At 35.6% G+C, this 27284-nt stretch overlaps 1 protein-coding gene across 3 annotated transcripts in view; it reads right to left on the bottom strand.

The window, feature by feature from the left end:
* LOC122400305 overlaps positions 1-27284 on the bottom strand; it is an 87307-nt gene that overhangs the window by 25585 nt on the left and 34438 nt on the right. For all 3 annotated transcript variants that reach the window (XM_043401691.1, XM_043401694.1, XM_043401692.1), the window contains exons 6-8: positions 24240-24659; positions 21244-21547; positions 17593-17893 (exon numbers count right to left, since the gene is read on the bottom strand). In XM_043401691.1, the coding sequence (XP_043257626.1) occupies positions 17593-17893; positions 21244-21547; positions 24240-24659 (1025 nt within the window). The remainder of the gene's footprint in view (positions 1-17592; positions 17894-21243; positions 21548-24239; positions 24660-27284) is intronic.

The following is a 27284-nucleotide window of genomic DNA, read 5'->3' as shown; positions in this document are numbered from 1 at the left end:
ACTAAGAAATATGGGTTAATATCATTTCCCTCAACATTTTACATTCACGTGAATGTAACGACGAAATATTGATAATTACATGTTAACAAAAAAGTAATTCTTACTGCTTGGTATACTTTCTCTATGTACATTTTGTTTTATTTTCTCAATACAAATAAATAGAATGAACAAGAATTATAACTTTAAATATTAAAGTTTAAAAGAAGCACACTTGTATTTCAAGAAATATCTGTGAAATGAGAAGGAGAGTTGTAAAAATTCCAACAAATCGTCATTAGTCTGGTATAAATTTTCGCTAAATATTCCTGCCAAATTCTGAACAAACAACTATTCAAAAATCGATGACACTATTGTGTGCCCACCGTGTTGTTTCGTAATAAAGATTCCACGTGCCCAAGTAATGCGTTAGCACGTGCAGTTAGTCACGTGTTAACCAATATTGTCATAATACGAACTACGAGAGAAACTCGTCCTGTTACATGGTGCGTCTAGACTCGAGTTGAACGCCAATTAAAGCCACGTTCCCACTTATTTTTTCATCCACATACGACACATTCAATGTTCAACGATGGCCACCAAATACACTGGGCGACTCCTCTTTTTACTCGCGTGTCGTACAATATATTTCACAAGTACGTGTGTCGTTATGCATTTTCACGATACAATGAATCCTTTCAAAGTATCACAATTTCTTTATTTTAAAACGTCAGAATATAAAAATACTGATTCTGAGCCAAAATAATTTTTTCAGAAATTCTAACCCCTATCATAATTTTGAAAGACATCTCATTTTGTTTGTTTCTACCTTCTTTAAAACATTAATTGTGGTGGACTTATTTAGTTATATTCAGCAAAATGATTAAAATGAATGCCTTGATTTAGACATTTTTCATGCTTTTCTAAGAAATGTTTGTATTGTTGGAATTTAAATAATACCATTTTAATACGACATAGACCATTTTTAGTAGAAACATGTAGATTTGAGTGATCAAACTTTTGATTAATAGTTTAATGCAAGAAATTTAAAAAAATCGTTAAAGCGACAACTTGAAGAGCAATACTGTTCCTATTATTTACCATACTAAACCATTTCTGTTAGCTTTATAGCTCCCGATAATTCACTCTCATATTTATGTTCTGCCTTAAAACGCAAAATTTGGGAAACATTATAATAAGTGACGAAGATTGTTTGAGCTATCAAACAAACGAAGCGAAAAGGAAATAGGGAAACAGAAGAGAAATAGATAGAATGTAGAGCAATCTCCTGGTCCCTTTAACGGAGTCATTACTGTCGAATCTTCTTCTCGCTAGTTCGAGTATCCAGTAATCGATTGTCAATCATAAGGTACTTTAGAATCCGATTTCACCGAAGAAGAACCGCAAAAATGTTTCATATAACTGATAAATATAGCTGGAAGCTGGAAAGACGTGAACAGGTATCGAATCATATTTATCCAAGCACAATCGACGTACGAATCAATAAAATTCATAATTACTTCAAGAGATCGACTATTCAGTTTCGTAAAAGTGAAGTGACCCAACTCCCAAACATTCACTAAACAATCTGTATAATCACCGATTATTTTTCTGTTACTGAATTTAGATTCATTGTCAAGATTTCGTACTGCATAATGATTAATATCATTCCTATAAAAAGCGGATTTTTGGCGGAGTCAGGCGCCATTTTTATAACTTCGAGCAGTAGAAGCGTGGCTTTAGGTGACTCGATTTTGTGCTCGGCTCAAGTCTAGATCCTCTCAATTTATCGTAGAATACTTTGCACAATTTTGATTCGCTTATACAATTGTTCACACTGAAGGAAACAATAAAAGTTACCATTATACAATTTTGATTGGTTCGATTGTTTGCAGGGTAATTGTAATGTGTTGGATTTGTTGTACAATATATCGCGTGAAGTAACGTAAACCAAACGATTATCGCCCCAATTCAACGTGAGACTCATTGTGTGATAAATCGTTACGTCAATAGCCCTTATAAGACATAATACGATAACCGATAATAATGATAAGGTTCTTGTATTAAATACGCTAAAACGCGTATTCGAACTATTATTCGACGAATTTTAACGAAACACCAAAATACTTAATCGTAAACTATTTTAACACATTTTCAAAAATTACCTTGTTTCTCTTTAACATGGTAAAATGTTCATCAACGCCACACATTTCGAAATTTCTGTTTCGAACCTATATAATTCTTTCATCAACTATTAATATAATTTCACTCAAGTGACAGTTTTTTGTCTTAAATTGTTTTATAAAATATGAAAAAGGGTACCCAGGTATTGACATAACAGTTAAATAGAAAACAGACGTTTAGCGTACAAAGTGTACACAGAAAACGACAAAAATAAATTCCAATTAAATGAAAAATTCGTAGAGCAATCAAAATATAGGTGCTATCGGTTTATTTAATTTTCCAAACACAATATCCCAAATAATTTGACCGTTGAACCTCTGCAAACGCAACCGGAAGTAACGCGTTGCGGGGGCGGGTTTGCCGAGGCACGGTCGATTGCCAAACCGAATTTCCCCGAAATAGAATCACGCGTGAAAAAATTTCGTAATCCGATTTGAATTTGTTCTTCCGTGTGGGGGACGCCGCGGGTTCGGCTAATTTTCGTAAAATAATAAAATGCAATTTCGTAAAGGCGGAAAGCGTGGTGGGTGGAACGACATACATGGTTTCCGAATCGTGTGTTAACATGGAGGGGGCGTAGAACGTTCGACCGTTGAGCTCTGCTTTCGCGTAGGACAACTAATAAAACGGATACGTGCGAAAAGAAAAAAAAGTGTGGCGGTCAGTAACAATAAACACCGTCTTCGGTGCGTGTATCAATGCGTGTACGGTACATAAGCATGTAAAGGAGGTCTACCCACGCGGTCAGTGCTGACACGCTCGTTATTTTCGCTGTCCACCGACGGCTGGCTGATGAGTTTGCGATCAGCGTTCATCGTCATCCTCTTCCACCACCTTTGCCGATCCTTCGCGACTGTGTACAGTTTTCACTCGCATATCAATCCGGCTCTCCACACCGGAGTCCTACGTCGATCGTTCCGCGATTTTCAGCAACACTGCACGAACGTTCACCAACGGTCATAAATTTGTTTCGTTATGGACATGCTCCTGACACGACAATCTCGAAAACCGATTAGAACCACGGTCTTCCCTTTCGAAAAGCATCGTGCTGCTTCCGCGGGAGTCTCACGCGAGCTTAATTTCAAACTAGAGTAAGTGCACTGTATTTGGAATACCAAAGCTATTACCTGATTCGCACCACAGCAAGTAATACGAGATAATTATCTAATAACCAATGCCAGCGACGAACTGTAATTTTAATACTATTCAATTTGTCGAGGAGTATAAAATTTAATCCTAATTGCACACTAATTCTACAGTTTCGTGCCAGTTCTACGATCAGCTCGATAATACACATTGCAACATGAAATTTTTTTTTTCAATTTTGCTAGTTTGAAGTAAGAAAATCTATTGAAGTAGGTACTGTGATACTTTTGTGGAACATGAAATAGCAAAAGGGAGTGCAGCATTTTATGTGTGTAATTATTCCATATAAATTTAAAAATTATAATTGATATTTTATCACAATAACAGGTATACTACGAACACTTTCGAAGGTTTGATTCTCTTGTTAATATCTTTCATCTTAACATGTTAAAGAAATTGGTATTCCAAATATGCTGCACTTTAACCACATTAAACTTTTTTAGTAACAAATATAAGTATAAAAATTAGGCCCCTATTTGATGATCTTGGAAATTTTATGGACGCGACAGATTTTGTTTTAATTTAATATATTGAATGATTAAGAGGTGGATGTATAAAGTTTTGACAATTATACAGTACGTATTTTTGTGTATCTCAGTAAGTTTAATAAGGTCCCTCAAGTAATGTTTATATTAAATAAATTTTGCTGGTTCAGGCTACATATGTTATGAAAATTTGTTTCATATCACGTTTTTTAAATTGTAAATTCATATAAAAAAATGGCAATAGCAGCGGTACGAGCATTCGTTGAAATTAATGTGTCATCGATCCACCGTGAGATCATTCTCGAAATATATTTACCTACGATGCCCGTGTCACTAAAAATATCCTGAATCGTGTAAAAGTTCTATTGCTTTACAAAAGCGAAAGAGTTCAAATATCGGAAAAACTAACGATGTGAGAAAAAGAGGTTTCCTTCGATCAGCAGTTCCCCTTATCAACTACAAGCATCATTAATTTTGCAACATCACTTTTATGGGTTAACATTTTTCTTAACACCGCGAGAAAAAAAAAATTATTAATAACAAAAATTAAATATTGAAATGGGACATAGTTTTCCCTGACTATATTACAGAAAAGACTGCTAAAGTTTACAGATTAACGTAATTTCTGAATAATTACAGAAAACTGTTAATTTAGAATAAAGTATTGTAATATTTATACTAAAACCTGTAAGTTGTCTTGTTGATTAATTTTATAAAGTGTCTATAGTATTGATGGTGTTTCTATTTAATTAATAATATAAACGAGATGGTATCTTATGGTTCACAATATAGTTGCATCATATTAGAGAAGAACGAGCTTTCTGTAATGCAACGTCAGTGAATTAGCTCACGAAAATAATACTCGATTTGCCATTAAACATATTTTCGTATCACGTATTATTTCGATATCCGTACGATTTTAATTTTCATATTTAGGTTGCGTAATTATATCGAGTAAATAACGAATAGTATATATCAAGTATTTGGAAAAAATCACGTTAGCGTAAAAAGTTGTCCAGCATTAATTTTGTAAACACAGAAAACTGTATAATTAATTTAGAAAACTGTAAATACATATTTTGAAGAATATCGTTGAAAATAATTTACGTGAAACTGTACCAGACGCGACCTCGCGAACGAATGTTAATTATTCGACTCCCGTTCGTCGATTGGCAAAGATTGGAAAAGTAAAGAAGACAGATAAACGGATTCCTCGAGTCGAGAGACGTTCAAAAGTTCGCTACGTCGTTTCTCCAGAGAAACAAACAAAATTCCCCGCTCGAAACAAATCGTATCACGTGATAAATTGAAGAAATGACAGTCGAAAATATCAGTCCTGGATATAGTCATAAGACGTGACTTAGAGTCATACAAAGACTGGTAAATTGGAGCAAAAGAAATGCATTAGTGCAAGATTAATTTTTAGGGATCCGCAAATTTGTATAAGGAATTATTAAATATTAATTTTACCCTTTCGCAGCTTTGAAACAACGATATCTGTTGGACTATAATAAATATTTCAATATCGTGAAATCATTATTACGTCTCGTGCTGAGAAATTTCTTATTTCAAAATTCTTATAACATTTCTTTAAAAATACTACCAGACGCCACAATTCTTTTCTGTCAAATAAAAATTTTTATTCAGTGGAGTATTTTTGGAGAAATTTCTATAAGTTTCGCCGAGTGCCAAAAGGTGTATAAAAAAAAGAATAGTTAAGAATTACTGTACTAGCAGGTGAAATATTATTACAAAATACAGAAATAATAAACAAAAAATTAGTATTTATCCTCTGAACTTTCCTTCATAGATTCTTGAACCGAAAAATCTGATCGATCGATCATTGAAAAAGAACAGCAAAAATCGGATGAAAATTGTACTGACTGTATAATAGTATAATAGACGATCGATAAGACATCATTTCGTGAAATACGTAATTCTGGAATGAAATTTTTCTATTTTTATTTGACGTGTAACGAATAAACGATCGTTTACCTTACTTTTGTAAGAAATTTCGAGGATAAGAATTTTACGCTTTTCCAAAGCATAGGAAATTCTAAGAAAATTGCTCAGTGTCGATTCAATAATTCACGTCGCACGGTGGATACTCGAATCCAGAGATTCCGATCGAGAAATCGCGAACAAAAGCAGCTTCGCGTCCACTCGAGCTTTTCGCTCTTCCAAGCGATTCAGCAGTGCCACTTTAAAAGCTTGAGCCGTACGTCCGGCAAGTTTTGGCGTTTCCACGCAGAGCTTTCACACTTCGAGCTGGATGATCATACGTCGAACACGTCGTACAAGTACCGTTCCACGGCAGGTTATATTTAGCGAAGTGACTCAGGGCCCCCCTCGTGAGCTTACAAGCTCCCCTTTCTATCTTTTTCACTCCACCGCTTTTCCTTCTTTCGTCGTGAAGCTCGCCGTTCTGTTCGATTACCGAATTGATTACGTTCGGTCGAACCTTAAGACCTGATTTTCGCCGTTTTCCAGGTCGACCGAACACGCTTCGAGTGTGCTCTAAAACGTTTTTCCTCGTTACAATTAATTTTTGAATAACAAGGACAAACGTAACAATTTTGGCTATTTTTTTTAACGCCGTTTCACTTCTGCATTTCTTTTCTCGCGTTTCAATCTGAGAATAAATAATTCACTGAAATACGAATCGATTAAACAACAATTCAACATTTTCAGAAAGTCACTATAAAGCAACGTCAAGGTCTATTTTAATGTTATTTTTTTACATTCCAATATTCAAATTAAGAGCAATGTATTATGACATAAGCTGATAAATAAATATGTCGCATGGATCGTTACGTGAGAACGCTGTTACTTAAAAATACAAGAAAATTATATTCGAGTGAAATTTTAATACATTACCATGAATACAAATATACAAAAAAAATATTGAATGTTTCCTTGTATAGTGCCCTTGCAGCCAAAGAGGGAAAAATGGATTTAAAATAGATATTTGTATTTTATCAAGAAAAACATTATTCAGTCTTTGTAACAATTTGTGCAGATTTTCTTCAGGCAGTCGGGATGATGTATCATGATTTTCTTTCCGAATGAAACATTTTTTAAAGTGTTCAATTATTTTTTAATCTCCTTGTGCAATCGTTCTAACTGTACAAAGTGGTGCACGACTAGCGGTAGTATTAAAAAAGATACGATTTCTTGTAAAAAAAAGTCGTAAATTCTGAACAAGTTGAAAAATATTTCTCTGTGATTCATTATTTCAGTTCATGTCCATAAAAATTGATGATTACGCAGATAAAAGTAGTGCAACAGGATGTTACGGTTTGCTCATCCAAGAATCTAATAATTTACCATTTTATATTATGAATTAACGTATTAATTGATACTAATATATCTTCAATGTTTAATTCAACAAATAATTCCATGAACTTTTTCATTTTATCGTACTATATTTGTTAAATAATTTTCGTTGGAAATATCAGTTTTTACTAAATGGAAACTGACGATTTAACGAAGTTGTAGGTTGGATAGAAAGCAAGCTATGCCACTGTCACTATTTCCAAACACAGGGAAACAAAATCAGTTACGGAGAGATGCGTTAATTAAAGGAGTCTATTATATGAATGACCTATGAACTTTAAAGCCCTGCATGAAAATATTTCACTCCTCGTTTCCAACTTATTTCTTCAATTGTGCCACAAATCGCGCCTCGTCGCTATAGAATCGTATTTGCAATTATGTCGAGCTTACAATTGATGTATGCATGCAAAAATAAACACTTTTTAACATTTCTTTTTATAAATACAAATATAACGAAATGTTACGATTAATTTACGTGTTGCAATTAATAAGTCTCGTAATGTAAAAACAATTTTCTCCAATGTATAATATTTATAAAACAGAAATAAACTGTTAAAAATAACGTTTGAATCAAGATGTATGTACTACAAATAATTTGCATTAATTGTTAATTTTCAAAAATTATAATTCTTCTATACGAATACTATAAAGACTATTTGCACATATTAAATAAAGTATAGTGTTTTGTGAAATTAATTGGAAATTGAATTTCACAGTATTGTCAATATTTTGCACTGCAGAAGTAAACAAAAGTGGAAAACTAGGAATTTGGTCTAGCAACACGTAATCCACGAGAGATTTAGAATCGAACAGCGTTTTGATGATTATAACAGGGAAACGTATTTTCCCGATGATTAAAATTGGAGAGTCGCAGTATCAGATATTCGTGCAACTACAATAAATCTCATCAAGGACTGCTACAATTGGATCAATTTATTAACAAAAAAAGCTCGATAATAACCTTTCGTTGGGCGGCAAGTGTGATCTGTCTAGACACAAGAATGTTATTATGAAAAGATATACGCCTTACATTTCATTTACTTCATTTTACCCTTGTCTCCAGCCTTAAGTTTGTTTTACTGATTTAATCAACTTTTATTTTCCAGCCCCTGCCGTCCATAAGTAAGAATTAAAGAAATACAGGGGAATCGAGAACGAAGAAAAGCTTGAAGGATAAATAATACACACCGAAATTGATTTTTGGTTTTTGCACGGATCTAACTCCCATGTGATGTTACAGTGTGACAGATCAAATAGAAAAAAGCTTGGAAATAAGGAGATTTCCTAAACGACAGGGAAGCAAAAGTGCACCCATTGACCTTTCGTTATTGCCACACATCCTATTACCGTCGACACAGAGAACAGAATCACTGACCTTACTTGTTACCACTAACATCGTTTCGTGGTTTTCAGAAAAGAACAATCACTTTATTCGAAGGAACTGTTGTAAATTAATATACACAACCGTAATGGTCGGGGATGGATAAATTATTCGAACAGATGACGCACAAAACCAACGTAGAACAATTTGCTCGTGACGTTTATTCAAACGAACAGTTAAATTTTTATTCATTTGTTGCGAAATATTCCATTCCATAAATAAAACTTCGAAATTTCAGATCAGAATTTTACATATTTCTGTTTATCGCTCAGAAGGATTTGAAGTCAAGTGTGCATTTTAAAATTAATAATTGGATTTATATTTTTTTATAAAATATGTAACACAACAATCAAATACTTTTCAGCTGAAGCGTATACTGGAAAAACAGAAATGTATGAAAATTTCTTTTTTCTTTTAACGATAAAAAATACTTCTGGGAATTAATTATATATTTTCTACGTCATGCTGAATGAAGAACCCTCATCAGGATATGTAATTGAAAAAAGATACAAAACAGAGTACCACACAGATCAAAAGGAAAGAAAATAAAAATGAAAAGAGAAAATTATACGTGCTTCTTGCAACAGTGTAATTTTATCTTATAAAGTTCTTTTATATAACAATAAATAAAGCAGATATTTAAAACATTTTACTCTTTTTATATCAAACGTATGCAAGTTTGAATATAAAATTATGATTAGATATGTTATTGTCTTTCTTTTCAGTTTATACATTGCTATTTTTATTATATCCTTTTTAGCTGTATATCTTGACAGGGCTAAACATTAGACGATCGTAAAACAAACGTAGAAAACTTAAATAGAGTTACTTCATTTATTAAAACGAAATGTTACTCGTAGTTCGATTAACTGAATTCCTACTAAAAGAATGTGCGATCGAATCCACTTATCTGAACCTGGACGCCGGTTGTTTGAACGAAAAACCAATAAGTAGTGGGGAGAATTTGCAAACTCTTATTATGTGAACTGTTTATCCCTCTCCTTACAACGAACACCTATCCTAAATTTTTCGGAACCGAATGCCAACCAACAGCAACCATGATCACGAACAACTTATGTATATTGGAAAGTATAAATGAGAAACGAACAATGAAATTTGAAAAGGGCAAAGCGAGTTTTGCATGACGTCGTATTACGATCGTAACTTCTTAAGTAGCTTCTCGTGAAAGTTAGTTAACTATTGATACTATCGGCTCGATGGATCCTGGCAACGAAGGTTTATGACAATATGAATTTTAGCATTTCAAAGGAGCCAAGCGGTAATCCTACCTAACCAACGGCGAAGCCATGGATCGACCTCTGACATTTGCATTGTATCGTTATTACCCATCTAGTACTTATATTATTTCTACCGTACCGCAATTAGAAGGATTAAATACGATTTGTTCACCGACAGCATTTCCTTGCTGGTCATAAATTCCGCGCGACTTTCAATTTTCACCGGACGATAATAGAATAATCCATACTGTCGTGTTTACCGAATAGAATTTAGCGTGCACGATTAATGTTACATCGACGCGAATCGCGTCCGGACGATCGAGCGCGTTAATTGTCGCCAGCTTAAATCCAAACGTTTTAAATAACGTCAAAACACGTTGGACAGTGGACCGATGTCGCGGATATTAGTCGCCGGGGCGTGCTACTTGTTGCCCCGCGGGCTCATTTTCTCTGTTTCTTAGATTATGACCAGCACAAGTGGTACACGATGATCCGAATAGAATCGAGAATAAATAGAAGGTGGCCGAGCTTGCGTGATGCACTAGCGAATATGCCGTTACTCTAGTCGCGTAATATTAGTTCTAGCTACGACTAACAGTACTATCAAGCATTACAAATTTTCTCAGCAACAACTTTACGATCAGCAGCTGCTTCGCGACGTAATAACGCGTACTCGACGCGTAATGTTCGATCTAATCGCTCAACGCGGTACTATTGTACTTTTAATCGTGTCATCGAACGCGTTGAACGTCGAACCGTCTCCGCGAAGAGTCCCCCGAAACGTTACACGTTCGTTTGGCTCTGATATCCCCCACTTGTCGTTTTTAATCACTCTGTGATCAGGCTAATCTACCATCCTCCAGGTACCTTTCTGAAAAGACTCAGTCGTGACGACCCGACGGGTGCCGGGAGACCTGTCTTCGAGGGTACCAGAAACTCTCGAACGAAGGATCGTTGCAGTACGCGTCTACTTCCGTTTACGTTCGAGCGGTACTCGATCGTGGGACGCGGAGCGTTTCCGTTTCCTTTCGTTAAGACTCACACGTGACGCGGGAGGAATCCGTCAAGAATCAGGAGCAAGCTCGAGGGTGTCGGAAGCTTTGGCGGAACGACAGCTAGACACGGCGTTACGCCTGAAACTGGCGACCCGTCGCACAACCGCGGCCAAGCTGATCGATGCCCAAGAGAATAGCTGCCGCTGCAGTGGAAGCGAGGCAGATGTTTCGCTTCCAGAACGCCGGCGCACGCTCTCACGTGGATTGCACGCGCGCACGAGTATCCTGTCCATCCTGTTCAAGGAGTTTTGCCGCCACGACCTTGTCCCAGGAAGGCAAGCTCCCACCGACCTTGCACTCTGCACCACGCTGCTAAAGAACCCCAATCGCCTGTAACAATCGCGTTCCGCGAACGCGAAAGCTCTATCGACGAGTTCGAGGTATCCGGCGTTCTCCTGCACGGGAAAGCGGATACGACTTCTGCCAGGGATACTCGAAACCCCATCATTTTTATGTTCTTCGATTTCTAGTAATCTACCACCATAACGGTGTCTTTTTATTTATTAGAAGAAAATCGATTTTTTTTTCTAAAGTAATACTATTCAGAAATTAAATGCCAAAGTTTCATGAGCTTGTGGTGAAAAATAAGGATTTGGGAGATGAAAGTGTCGAGCCCGCAAGTCGGAGGTGTCGGAAGAGTTAGTCAATCGACGGATATAACGAAGACCCAAAATAATTTGGACAGTTATAAACATAAATCAGTATTTGGTTAAAACATCAAAACACTGTTCTTTGAATGTGCTCCTAAAACAGCTACTTTCAATTGGAATAAAGTATCTGAAAATCTACAACTATATACAGGGTGTTCAGCCACCCCTGGGAAAAATTTGAATGGGAAATTCTAGAGGCCAAAATAAGACGAAAATCAAGAATGCCAATTTGTTGATGGAGGCTTCGTTAAAAAGTTAGTAACGTTCAAAGTTTCGCTCGTACTGAATTTTTTTCTCGAAAATGCGTAGTATTTCAGGGGTATGTCTATTCACCAAAAACGATTGTAATTGACCCCTGCAACCAAAAATAATTTTTTTAGAACGATTAAAATTTTTTTAATTTTGTCGAAAAAGTTCACACCTTCTCGAATTTTTTACTAGAAAATGCGTAACATTTCGGGGATACGTCTACTGAGCAAAAATGATTGTAATTGACCCCCGCAAACGAAAATAATTTTTTCAGAACAATTTGAAATTTTTTTTTCGTCGCATAATTTAGGTACAACCCCCTGTCGATTTTTCTTAAAAATTCGTTTCTCATTTTTAGTAATTTTGTTTGATGCTCTACAGAAATGTTGTTTAATACTTTTTTGCAGGTATCTATGAGCTCTACTTCCAGACTAAATTTCAAAGAAATCCATCGACTATCGTAGGAGTTATGGACGTTTGAAAATTGGACCATTTTTATGGGGTTTTTCTAAGTTTACGGGGTCAGGGAACAACATTTCCAATATTGTTAGAATTTCTACATATTCTACACTAAAATACGCATTATTTGCATTTTGAAACATTAAAATCCTCTAATCCGTTCAGGAGTTATGACGTTTTAAAGATACGCATTAAATTTTGGAGTGACATTTCTGGCCTCACATTGGATTTTCGGTAAGGAATTTTTTTCTCGAAAATACGTAGGAATTCGGGGGTGTGTGTAATGACCAAAAATGATTGTAATCGACCTTCGTAACTAAAAATAATTTTTTCAGAATTATTTTAAATTTTTCAATTTAATTTTTTAATTTTTTAACAACTTTTTAACGAAGCCTCAATCGAGAAATTGATATTCTTGATTTTCGTCGTATTTTGGCCTCTAGAATCTACCATTAAAATTTTTCAGTAGGGTGATTACTCAATAATTCGTATTATCCACTTTTTGGACCTCTTCAGGGTTACAACATTGGATTATAACGAACCAAAGCATACACGAAATAGAAAACATATCATAATATATGCGCAAGTCTTTGCAAAAACTGTGTTCGACGACACCGGAAATTCTCACCTGTGCCAAACAGAATTAGCACGCTGCTGTCTAGTATTTTCAAAGCATGTCTACCGAAAATATCCCATTCCTTCGAGCACGGTATTTCCTGTGTCCCATTAATAAGTATCTTTGATGTCGAGACACTTCTGACATAGTACGTAATGCAAAAGCGCCAAGTAATTCCTTAAATGGATATTGTGTATTATAAATAGAATTTAAATGCTCTGTAACTCTGAATTGTAATTATTAAACGTTATACGCGATACAATAAACGTTACAATTTTACTTGCCAGTAATACAAAAATTCTAATATTGTGAAATAGATACAGAGGGTAATAAATATTTCTCTTTAAAGAATTACTTTAAAGGAATTTAGAAAAATACATGTTTCATAGAATCTTTTAAAAGTATAAAATAAGATTTTCTTAGAACATTCATACAGTTTCATACAAATTGCAATGCACTGTTTTATCAAATTTCATGTAACCCAAAAATAGCAACACAAAGGTGAGATTTTGTTTTACTTTATTTTCATATATCATTTAACTTTCATACGTTGCAAGGCCTGATTATTTTTCGTTCCTAAGGTTCCATCAAAGGGCACACGAGCAGAAATTTCATTTTACAAACACGAACGAAATAACGTAAAAAGATTTTCCGCTTTTCCGCGCGACAGTAGGAAATACGTGTATATTACGTGCGTCCGTAAATTATTTTATATTTTTTTAACATCTCGTGGTCCATATTTATTTCGACGACGCTTGTTTAGTCTGCGTTGTTACGGCATCTCAGTCCCGCAATTTTCGAGCATTCTATTCACGTTTATCGAACACTTTCGATGCAGCTCGCTTTTCATGCATTTCTTTCGCGTGCGCCGTATGAATCGACAAGTTGTTACGAATACCTGCATGTAATTAATTATTCTCCGTTAAACGTAATGAACAAAATCCTATTTGCGTATAGTGCTGCGAAAAATTACAAAATGATATTTCTACATGTTTCGTAACATTCGAACAAAAGTTGAAGGCACTTCAACTGCAGCTTCATATTACCATACGAAAGAACAATGTGGAAACAATAAACAAAACTTTTCTTGCAATAAAAAAAATTAATACTCTCTTAAAATTGTATTTCAGACTGCAAAAACATATCAAATCAATATTAATTTTAATTGCTTTTCATTTTATATTAAGTGATGTTTCCTTTATTTTTTATTTCTTGTAATAGCTGGTCAAGAACAGTATCGATACAATTGTTTAATTTTACTTCAGATTTCCAAGCAGACCCTATTTAATTTTTTAAGTTCTGAAATGCTTTTTATAACAGATTTACTACCCTCTTCAACCTGTACTATCATACTGTATATGTATATGTAAACAACTACAAGTGTAATTTTTTTATTTTATTTATATTACTTATTAATGGCAACATTTTTGCTTAAAATTGCCTTGGAAGAATTAATAGTTAAAAAAAAAAGATATTTACACATAAAAAGTTGTAATGGTTCCCTGCCAAAAACTACAACTACAATTGCAAATTTTTTATTTTATTTATATTCCTTATTAATGCCAACATTTTTGCATAAAATTGCCATGGAAGAATTAGTAGTAAAAAATGATATTTACATATAAAAAGTTGTATTGGTTGCTTGCTACAAAGTGATAAAATGGGGCCTAAAAATACGCGTTTTGGAGTAGGCTACTCCGCTTAAGTCCATTGTATACAGAACGAAAACTATTTTCCTTTGCCTCGTAGCAATGACGAAGCAAAAATTCGGCTGTGCGAAATTTCGGAGAAAAAAAATAGATCTCCGATGACTGGGCAACGTCACGAATGATGAAGAGGGAGTACCGCTATAAATTTCCGTGGAACGTACGTGGGAAAACGACGTCACGTTCGCGACCGACGTCACAGCACCCTGAACGTTGTAAAGACTCGCGACTCATTCATGAAATTCTAGAAATCCACGCAATACCAGGCGAAACCAATGACATCAGAAAATAGATAAAGAGCCGCCTAAAAATATCCCCGTTTATCCGAAGGCCTGCTATTTTCATCCCCGTCGGTTTATATGTTTTCTTAGCGATCTTTCGGCTAGAAATTCTATCCGTCCGCGCGTAATAATGCCGCCTCGTATTTTCACTTGCCCCGCGAACAAACGTTATTTCCACGCCGGAATGTCAACCTCTTTTCTTCTTTCCCTGCGAGCGTAACGTCTAAAAATTCCGAGTCGCCCGGTCGCGAGCATTATCGCCCTGGAATATTTTATCCGCGCGTACGTTCGATATATCCGATACCGGGGCCTTTTATCGAAATTTACGCGATATCGCGGCAAACACGTCGCGTCATATTTCCGACGCGACGAGAATCGATATACGCTTTGCATCGACGAACCGTTTAAGGGCTATTCTAGCCTAGCGCTCTTCAAAAATCCTCTGCATTTTATGGGCCTCGGGGATACGTTCCTGAAAGATTCGATTAAAATTCCGTACAAATAACAGAGCACGTTTTATCGCGATGGGGACAAGCACAGTAACGGGGCGGAATTGATTGTACGAGGTGGGTGGAGAATTGTAGTACAACCAGCTAGGAAATTCTACGTAAAAAAAAAATGAGGAAAAAATTTGGTATTCAATTTTTTCATCCGGGGTTTTATTTTCGTGAAAATAGAATAATCTCAGGGGTTTTTGTTGTACGTTGTGGTGACAGAGTTTTTATAGTCGATTCTTTCAAGGAAATTACAAGAAAAATTGTAGGTGTTAATATAAGCAATACGAGTAGAATCTAAACTATTACAGTCGTAGTTGTTAAACGTAATGCACTTAACATCCAAATATATAAGAAATATTTCAAGATACGAATTATTACATTTAGGGGCTGAGACAACCCTCTGTAAAGCTTCCATGTCATTAATTCTATTAATAAGAACATGAATTTGCAGAAAGATCCGCAGTCTAATGACGATATAGATTGAAGTAGGTAATTTACATTTCCAGACGTAAAAAACCAAATAAGGCCTGCTTGGGAATCCGAAATAAAACCAAATAACTGAATCGATAGTGTTCTTGGCCAGCTATTGCAAGCAACGAAAAATAAAGGATAATTAAACATCCCTGATCGAACTTTGAATAGATGACAGAGCTTTTTTCGGGATCTCGATGGATTGGAAGTGGCTGATAAGCTGGAATTAGCATCGTGAAAACGTTTGAAAGGTAAATGGCCATGGACACGACGGAAACATCGATTAACGAAAGAACATCGACCGTGGCTGGTTCCCTCGAGACCCTAAAACTGACGTTTGAAGCAGGGTCGTGCTCGTTGCTCGCGCGACATGCACACGTTACACGGTTGGTGTCGATGTATCGAGCAAGGTCGGATTGCGTAAAAATGCCCGTGCTAGACGGGCGGATTCTGTTCGCATCGGTAGAGGCCGATCGGTCCCCAGGTATACCTAAGGCCAGGAATATTCTCGTAGACGCCCCCGCCGTGCCAGAATCAAGGGGACACTATGCTAACCTCGAGTGCACTGGCCAAAGCACGAACTCATCCCAGAAATATGGCCGAACATTATTATTAGATTACATTTTCGTCTCTAGACTGGAGTCGTGCGTTTCGAATGACTCTTAGGACGGTTTCTTTCCTCGTTTCTCCGATTCCCAGTTCGGAAACCGTAAACAAGAATCATTGTCAGAAGCCACCGGAGGGTTGGAAACGTCCCGGAACCATCATTAACACTAGGACAACCAAACCAGTCAAAATTACCCATTCTCGTAATTCCTAATAAAACTTTAAAAAAATGTACTTTTGAAAATTTAATGTAATTTTCTATAAGAGAATGAATAAACATTTATTTCCTCGCGTATCTGTCGTTCTAATTTCCTTGGTACGAATAAATACACTAATTGTTGGTAGTTCTAGTGTTAATTTGTGAGAAAATTAGTCAAGCTTGTTTCAAACTCCATACATATTTATTTTTGAATAAATTTTCTTGTTGCATCAATTACAATTGCAAGGAATTGTACTTTTCCAGATAATTAAGTTAGTTTGCTACTTTCTAATCACTTCGAGAATGCGTAAAGTGTTTAGTCTTCAAGTTACTTTGAATATTGAATGTAATCACCGAAATTCTGAATAAATGTTTAGAATTAGAAGATCGATGGATACCGTGAATTTTTGTTTATTACAAACGGAAGAGCTCGGCCGTGAAGAGGTTAAGAATATTAAGAAATATTAATAACTCGAGAAATTGATGTGTTTCCTCGAATGTGACAGTGTGTTTATGATTTCTGAGAATTTCTCCAATATTTCGTCATCCTCAATATCACATGGCTGACACTGGTCTATTTTAAAATACTTAGTGGCGTGATTTTGCTGCGTAATATATTATTTAACTTAATTTTAAAAATAATTTTTTAGCAGCTGTATGTTTCAAAGCACTGACTAAAGCAGAATTCTAATTCTAATTAATATAAGACTCAATAGTGGTCTTTGTTGTTACATATTTGGTAATATGGTTCAAAACTTTTTCGTAAATTTTTATTCGAATTTTTTTACCAACCCAATATCGTAATAATAAAATTTTTGCAAACTTAAAATTCGTGTTGAAAATAAAGGTTAATTCTCTCTTTGACAGGTGTTTTTCAAAAATTATTCGTGTCAGAAATATATTCGTATTCGCCATAAATTTTGTACGGTTTCGAAAGATTAAATCCACCAACCCTTACTTTTCTTCCGCGTTTCTCTTCCCCGATATTCCTTTCGTCTTGTACCCCACTCTCCGTCGTTCTCTTACGAACTAATATAATATTAAATTTAGTACTCACGTTCCGATGCACCGGTGCACGCGCCACCCTCTCCGAAGATCCTCGAAGTAGTTCCGCGAGGAGTTCGGGACTTGGTCCCGGAAGACCTTCGAGTTTGCTTGGACTGGAAGTGGTTCTATGGTGGCAGGGTGTGGGCGGTTCGGAACTGCTGTTATTTGAACTTGTGTTGTACGAGAGATTCGCGGAAACTTTTCTCCGCGGACGAAGACCTTCCTCGAGAGCGATGTCGGTGGTTCGCGGCTTCGCCATTTCAGCCTCGAGCATTTGCCCGTAAGGGCCGCGCAGAGGTCTTTTACTGTATCTGCACAGACGAGAATAAAATCGGTTAACCGTTAAAGTTTCGCCAATTCCTTCCAACAATGGAATTTGCTACGCGTATTGTGCTATAAAAACAAGTCAAGATTAAATTTGTACAGAATTCTGTAATTTTTATACGCTTGTGTGAAAATTTACTTGTGTCTCGTTTTCTTAAAGTATAAATAAAAAAAATTCTCCACATGGAAGATCCATAGGACTTTTTTTACAACCAATAGCAATTGAAATCGTCGTACAAAACTCCACCTTCGAGGTTTCAGTTTTGTAAAATTTGGTTATTGGATGGAAAAAGGATACATACACCAAAATGCCATTTCGAGAAAATCAATTTGAATGTTTTGAAATGTCCACGATATCTCAAAATCTACTTGACCAATTGGCTTAAAATTTTTAATGCACCATGAACCATGAGGAGAACCGTAAGATGACAGAATCATTGTATCGTATGGGATATTCGAAGATGAGAATCTGTGAATATAATAAATCTGAAAGGGTAGGTATTTTTGTAATTTTTTTAAAATTACGGTTCCCTGCTTTCCTTCTTGTTCGCTTCTTTCGAAGGACATATCGCAGATGGTCTTTGCAGCATCGTGTATACGTTCCACTACACTATCATAAAATGGCTGAAATATTGGTCGAGGTAAGTCCATAGAGGCACAAAACCTTTCACACCCTTGAAGATCGATCCCCAATAATCGTATCGCGAAAATGAATTATTTATTTTATAGGTATAAGAAATTAAAGAACACCGATTCGATCGACCTTACCCATTAAATAATAAAAAAGCTTCGAAAATACTGGAACTTCCGCAACGAATATTTTAAGGGGTTCTTAAAACCCAAAACATTAAAAAGAAATGAAAATACCACGAGTAAAAGAAATGTAAACACCATCGATTAATTTTTGCTTGAACACCTTAAATATCTCTCGTGGTTTTAATGGATGGGGAAAAGTGTCAAAGGAGTACACCATTTGTTTTGATGGGGTAAATATTATAAGCGAAACATTTTCTCGAGGTTATATACTATATCAAGATTTCAAGGTGATCGATATTTTTTTAGCGAGATATACTTTCTTTAACGCGGTGATATCTCTGGTAAAAAACAAATTCAACCACATAGGGTATATTAACTTTCGAATAATTTTGAAAAACAAAAATAATTCGAACGATAACCACATTTATAACGAATCAAATAAAATAGTGTTCGTTTATTTCAAATTACTAGGGAGGCGGCAATTAATTTGTAACTCGTTCAATTTTCTATGAAATGCTTTATAAAATTTTTAAATAAAAGCTTCATAGGTTTATTAGGTTTCTCTTAACTAATTCCCAAAAATCACATAGAAAACACGCAGTTATAGTAAAATACCCCCTTAAAGGATGTATTGTTGGGCTGTGTTTAGGACATTAATCGATGTTGATCTGATTGTGTGTTTTTGTCTGCAATATTTACGTGTTGTTACATTTAATAACTTACTCCTGCGGTAAGTGCACGGTTCTATTTCCAAATAAGAAAGACAAATAACCTGTTAGAACGTGTACGTCTAAACTAAATGGGACGCTTTGCGCTACCGTCTATCGGTTGCAGAGAAGCTAGCATGATGGCGTGTTCGCCACCCGGAGTACAGCTGTGCATAGTGACGTTGCTTTTCTCTCTCATTCCCTGAACTTGAACCGTAAACCAGGTGCATATCAGTTATTTCAGTCCGCGTATAACCACGCATTGTGAAATTTCTTGTTCAAACACTGTGAGACGCTAACCGTGCGTAACGGCGCGTAAAAACTAGCATGTGAAATGTTTAATACCATGAACATCAGTGCAGAAATTCCAATAGAGAGTTTTTCATATTTTTTTTTAAACAACGCTAAAGCGCGCCTTTCGTCAGTTTCAGTTAAATATTGAAAATATTCAAAAAATTAGCACATGAAATGTTTACTACGGTGAATATCAGCACAGAAATTCCAATAAAGAGGTTTTTATATTTTTTTAACAACGCTAAAGTGTGCTTTCCGTCAGCTTATGTTCAATATTGTGAATATCTAAAAAATTAAATCAAAATTGAAATAAAAAGAAAAGGAAGATTTTTCTTCTTTTTATTTCTTTGTTCAAATTTGTGAAAAGCATTAATTTGGTCTTTCTACAATTCAGATTTAATTGTGTGTATAATTATTAAAAGTTCGTTATAAACATATGTCTATACACGTTTTCCTGTTCTCAAATATACGAATATTCCTTGGTAATGCTGTTATTTCAAACAACTTTACTCACAGATACTTTTGTTTGAAGTAACAATATTACAAAATAACTTTAATTCACACATTTAAAAATAGGAAAACATGTACGTATGGAGGATGTTCACGTAGTTGCTATATGTATATTTTGTAATCATTTTTGTACTTCAATAATTCTTAATCACAGACTGACCAGTTACAATTGGTTCAACTGTTTGTACACGATTAATATTTTTAAATATGAAGATTTCAACCTCGAAAAAGAGAACACGTGACAGTAGGTCGTCTACGACTTATCCAACTATCCATCTGTTAGAAAATCGTTCGTTCGAGAACTGTCTAGCCATCCTGCTGAAATATGACTGGCATAGTCATGCACAAATCATACTGCGACGTACATCTAATGGTACTTCTTCCAATAACTCACGCCATTGATTACTCAAGAAATTGACATAAGATTGACTAGTTAATTTCTCATTAAGGATAACGACGAGCTAAGTGACACGCACACGATCAATAATATTGTAAATACTGACAAGCATTAACCATATTATTGATTATGCGCGGTCGGTTTTCAAGGAAGGACCGACGTTCTGATGGAGGACTCAAGAATTTCTAGGTATTTTAAAACCCGTCCTTCGATACTGGTAAGCAGTGAAAATATTGACAATAATGATTGACTATGTACGATCAAAGTTCAATAATCCAAATTACACACAGGCAATCATGGTTGAGCGACGTTTGCAAATAATTTATGCAAAGTACTCTGCAGGTTTGTACAAAGTAATTTCATATGTACATAAAAGAAACAATGTTGATAAAGAAATTAGTGCACTCGTGATGTTAATAGTTTTCAATCGTTGTTATTATTATTAAAATTGTGCGATTACTTTTGCCCAGGTGTAAGATGATTCTGCTATACACACATGCTTTCTACGTTTCGTGTTTTTGTATATAAATAAAACATTGTAGGTGACAGTGCACGTAACAAAAATTGATACAAGCAATTGTTTCGGTTGTTTTGATTATTTCGATCGTTTTCATAGGGCATTGCATTCCTATACTTTCGTCCACCATTGTATTAGTGTTGGTTCTCGTGTTACCTTCTAGGCGTGTGGCCTTCGCAGTCGGAGAGGTCGCTGGGCGTCGCAGGTGGTTCGTCTCTTTCCTCGCTGCTCTGAGCTGACAACTTGTTCCTGTCCGTCTCTAAGGGTTCTGGCCATTGGGTTATGTACACGCCCTTTCTCCTTTTGCTGGTGTCCCCTCGATACCTTCTCGTTTTACCCGATGGCGAGGATGCCTCCGAAGGTGCCTCGCTAGTTGCTTCGCTGCCCTCGCTCGCCTGGCTGAGCCGTGGTTCTTCCGGTGGGGGTGTTATTATCACCTCGTGCGGCTCTATCCTATTTTCTGTGACAGACGGTAAACCACGTTTTACAATTTTAACGCGATAGTATGTCAAATAAACGTCCACCGCTCAACGTGTACCGAATGTACAGCAACGATTCTTAAAATGAACGTCGCTCCGGGGTTGGCAAGTCCATTTCTCGTACAGCAGACGCGAATTTCGCTACCAAGAGATTATTCTAATCTTTTTCTTTTTCGTCAATATTGCAACCAAAATGGACAAAAAATATTACAGTAATGATTCTTAAAATGAACATCACTTAGCATGTTCATTTCTCGTACAGCGGAGACGAATTTCGACACCAACAGGTTACTCTAAATTTTTTCTTTTTCATCAAGAAAAAATAAATATGGAGATTTGTATGTGTTCTGTGTAGTTTTAAAATTAAATGAGAATTAAGGTTGTCGCTAAACTAAATCATTTTTGATGAAATATAATTTTAAGAAGAATTTAACAAATTTAGATAAAATTGTATGAACCGTTTTAAGGAGATTAAATTTAAGAAATATAAAACGTAAAATAAACGAGAAACGATTAAGATTAACTTTACATAAGTACTTAGAAAGAAAACTGTAATTATCAAATAAAAAATTTACTTCAATAATTGCCTTTTTAATGCGTTGAATCATGTTTTCAGATAATCGTTGAATAAAAAATAGGAACATCACGATGTCGTCGGTGCTGCGTTCTCCTTCACGCTAGAAACTACTTCGTGGTTTTCGAGATTAGTGTAATGTCTTGTATAATGACTTGATAAACAGTTGCAATTCAGTAATAACAGACGAAGTGTTATTATTAAGTTGCATTCCACAATTTTTCTGTTAAAATTGAAGTCGTACGACTGTTTAGAAATTTTAGACGGATTTGATGCGCAACCGCCTAATGGCGTCGCCAATCGTTAATGATTCGCGGCGCTTTGACGCCATATGGAATTCCCGATCGTTAAAGTCTTAATATAAAGGTTAAGTAAGAAATCTAATATAGTTCTTCCAACCGTTTCAAAATGTCAACGGTTAAACAAATATTTCGTGAATTATTACACCTGTTTATAAATACGATAATAAGTTTAGTACGAGCTATAATATCTCTTCAAACTTGAATACCGGAAAAACTTTTAGCACCGATCGAGAAATAACGGAAACGAAAACAAGTCGAGTTAACAGTTGCTGTCGTAGGTCAACAGATCACCGTGGGCTAACATTTATTGTAATTAGCGGTCTCTAGTCACGAGTGAACGCGCATGAAGTCATCAATGGAGGCGGCTATAACTCTACGACGTTGAAACTTCTATTTCGTTCTCTGGCACCCACCGTTCTGAGAATAGAACCGCACGAAATATAGCGGAAACTTGGGTGCACCTTTGTGCCTCGTACTCCTGTCGATGCACCGAAAATAGTCCTTTTATCCCTTCCCCTTGGCCGCGGACAGGTGAAATTATTTGGCCGCTGATCCGGTTCGATTCGATGCTAATACATCAACGACTCCGAGCCACTTTCAACGAGCGATTCCTAATCCCTGCCAGTCGATGCTTCGATAAACGTGTCAACGAATATCCGATAATTAAGAGCACAGGTCGTTGAATCTTTCGTGCAGAGCGAAACGGCCTATTACGAACCACGATCAGGCACGAAGAACGAACGTCAGGTGCATCGAGTCGGGAAGGGAGAACACGGAAGGTGCGATTCTGGCACGGATAAAGTCATTAAATTAAAATTACAAGCCGCGAGGATGTCGGAGTTCGTAATAATATGTTGCCAATTTCTAGTGACGAAATCAGCCAAATAACAAACTGTTGCTACATACGAAAGCAATGTACAAACTCGGCCGTGTCCCGTGCGTTGACGATTTTGTATCTTTGAAAACCTTCCTCGATTTCGTTCTTAATCTTGCATATAACGAAATTGTATTTGTAGGAAAAAAAATGTTCACTAGTCGAGAAGTTTTGCTTTCTTTACCAAATTATGCAGAGTGTCATACGAGACTGGATCTGGTCGTAGCATTAAAGCAAGAGGAAGTAGAATGATATTTGATTAGGGAAATTTAAATGAATTTTATGGATTTTTTTTATATTTGATGTTGCTTTACAGGCACTAATGTATTCGAATTTGGTATAGAAATTTTTATTTTGGTCATTTTTAATATTCAAGTATGGTTCTATGAAGTTTAGGTTAATTAGAGGTTCGATATATGGTGATATATTTTTTTTAAATTGACGCTAATAAGTATACTGCATGTTATGCGATAAAAGATAAAGGATCGCGAAAATCCATGTACCTAACATATTTTTATAATTTCTATCTAAAATTTTGAAATGAAAACATTTTTTAAGTGATATAATTGATATAACTTTGTATGTATGTTTTTTATTTATTTATAAAGTTACTTTAAATGTTATAATATAGAAATAATAATTCCAATTGTGAACAAACATTCATAATTAAATTTTCCCAGATATTAATTATTTATATTGAATTTTGAATTACTTTAAACTTCGACGATCAGTGTGTTCGTACAAATGGATGTTGAAGTTATTCACTATGAAATGATGTTATTTATGAAAAAATTGTAGTATTTATAAATAAATGCAGAGTTTCTAATTTTTGGGATACTTTTTGTAATTCAACTAGACTACGAGTAATTTGTAGAAATCTTGTTTTATCTAGATCAATGCTACTTGAGAGAAGAGAAACGAACCTTTCTGTACGGTTTCTTCGATTGCCGCGTTCTCGACGAGAGGATAGACAGGTTCGGATGCAAGGATCTCAATCGGAAGTGCGTCAGGCTGCACCAAGTCCACTCTTGGTTCGTTGATCTCAGGAACCGGTGGTTCTGGGCTCGTGAGGGCACTGGACGTTGCCAGACTGTCGGAACCATCGCTTCTCGGTCGAATCTCTTCGAGGTTTCCGGTCTGAGGAACGCCCAGTCCTTCCGCGGAACCGACGGCGCTGTCGACGCTGGGCGTCGATGTTCGTGGACTTTGACGACTGGGGCTATTCTGCGGCGTCGAAACGACCGGACTGACATCCCCTCGTCTTCGTGGCAACGTACTGGCACGGACATCTTTGCTCTCGGTGCGATTCGACGTGGCTATCGGTTGAACCTTCTGACGATTGGCTGCAAACAGATACAGGATGTCACGTATTATTTCTTCCAAATTTTTATTCGACAATTTTCTTCAGTTTTGACACAAACAAGCCCTAACTATCGATCACATTTTAACAAAGTGTCCAAAATGCGAAGAACTATCAAATAACAACTAAATGACGTTGAATCGTGTAAGAAAACATCACAATTTTTAAAAGAATTTAATGATTCAATATGAATCTTGTATAGGTGTTTCACTATACATTACAGATTCTATGGAGTACAAATGAACTACACAAACGTAGTCGTTGGTACCCCAAAAGGTGGTATATGACATAAAATAAAATAAATAAAAGAAAAAGAAACAAAAATTTGTGAAATTAAATTTAAAATTAAATTATATTCTTTGAGTAGATAGTTTCGTCTTTAATGTACAGTGGGGATCTCGATTAACTGGCTTAGAGGGACAAACCAGATAGTCGAAGTTCGAGGAAAAATAACTGAAAACATAGTTCAATATTAAATTTAATTTTCTTTTCAGTGTCTTGTTTTGTTGCTCTAGATAATGAAGACAACGATTTTAATTCGAAACACCCTCTTTATGGCCAATTTTTACCTTTTCTATACCTTCATCCTCAATTGTCAAATCGTATATGTACAAACGTTTGCTATCAATAAACATCGATTCTTTTCGGAGTATTTTAAACATTTAAAAACGTTTGCTTTCTGTTAAACTGTTTAAAAGGTTTTTTAATAAACGAAAATCTGTTACTGAAATCGAATATGAAGGATTAAATAAAATCATTTTTACAAACACTTAATTGAAACGAAGCTGCTCCTTGATAAAAGAATAAAAAAAGACCGAGGAGATCGAAAATAAACTTCCATGGAATCTATCCGTTTTCTGACATCCTTCCTAACGCCAAATCATCAATTTTTAATCAAACTGTCTATCATGGAATGCCTCGAAACGCAAAAAAGAAAATACACATTCGTGGATCGTGTGCTCCCCGTATTTTTAATAGTACCTCGAGTGTTCTTGTACCGGTAGCTACAAGGCCACCGGGAGTGAGACTACGCGAGAAAGAGAGAGGAAGTTCTAATTACCTCCACGAGTGTTAGGTAAGTTTGGCAGCCCTCTCGACATGAGGAGGTGGACCATTCCAATAATAACAAGCGGAGTGTACGAGTGGGAACGGGAACGAAAATCTCGGTGACGCTCCAAATCGACAGCACGTCGTCTTGGCCGAATTCCGACAAAGACCGAAACCGATCAAGAAGCGAAATTTATCCCTTTCCTTTTCCTTTCATTACACTCGTAAAATTTTTATTACGCTTTAACACGCGTGTAGGCAATCACCATTGGACCAGACGCGGACCACGACATTTACAAACAATTTATGCAACCTACAGTGTTCCACGAAAAGACAATTTTATATCATTCGTTATATAATCGTGCCGTAAAATAATTATTACAATTACCCTAATTTGTGTATATTAATTATATTTATCACCGTGGAACTCAACTTTGTTACAATACTATAAAGCTTTTTGCACTTTTTTTTTAATGGAACTTACCGATTCTTTTCGAGAAATCAATTCTCTTTATTCTGTACATAAAACTAGGGATTTATTAATTTTCAAAATTTCCTTTTACCTACGCGTTCTTAAAATATTAAAGTATCGAGAACAATTAATCTTTCGAAATAAAAGTTAAAAACATTTTTGTTACTTTACGATTCTTTAAAATTGATATGATTTTATGGTTTCTGCAAATTTGTATAGCTTTTTCTCCATTAATCAATTAATCACATTGTACTTGATATGTAAGACATCTTTACTTATACAAAGTTTATGTGTTTATAGTTCATGACAATTAAATGTACTCGGATAGAAACAGTGTAGTGATATAGTTTAATAAAGTGTTAATAGTTTAAATAGTCTAATAAAAACTAGCAGTTACAGCCTATTTACAGTATCGATAAAAATATTGAATTAAATATTAATTATGGCTTGAATTAAGTAATTACTGTAGATAATCCTTAAAGATATGTAAATATTAATGAATCTTAGAAAGAATCTAAATCTTTGCTTTATATTTCCACTGATGAATATATTAATAGGTAGGAAGTGTGAACATTTAATTTTGAACCGATTTTTAGAATCGATTCTTCTTTTGATTCGTGAAACACAGAAAGGCACACAAAGTTAAATAACAATAATTATGACAGATACCATAAATCAAAGCGAACGATTATAAATGAATTTCACGTTACACGAGCCCCGGTGTAATTATCGCGGTCATAATTGAACGTCGAATTAACCGCTACGTAAGTACTTCCTTCGCGGTAAAACACACATTCGTTAATTTAGCTGGCAGACTACTGGAAAGGGAACCGCTTCTCATAGGCGTAAATGTAAAAATTACGGACTGCGTAAGTGTGCAATTACAAGCACGGAAAAAGCGTTGTACAGTGATGAACGCGGAGTACTCGTAATCAAGCCACTCTCTGCGACGTCGAGAAAAAAGTTGATCAGTCTAGGCAGGGAACGGATAGCGTCCGCAAGAGAAAAGCAAAGAAAATAAACCGCGCAATTATCAGTGGCAGAATCTCAGAAATTTATGTATCAGATAATAATTTTTAAAATAACTAC

The sequence above is a fragment of the Colletes gigas genome, unplaced genomic scaffold (assembly GCF_013123115.1).
Source record: "Colletes gigas isolate AHSC1104 unplaced genomic scaffold, ASM1312311v1 Colletes_gigas_Sc00017, whole genome shotgun sequence".
Lineage (NCBI taxonomy): Eukaryota > Metazoa > Arthropoda > Insecta > Hymenoptera > Colletidae > Colletes > Colletes gigas.
The sequence above is the reverse complement of the archived record's forward strand: the minus strand, read 5'-3'. Positions and strand labels throughout refer to the sequence as shown.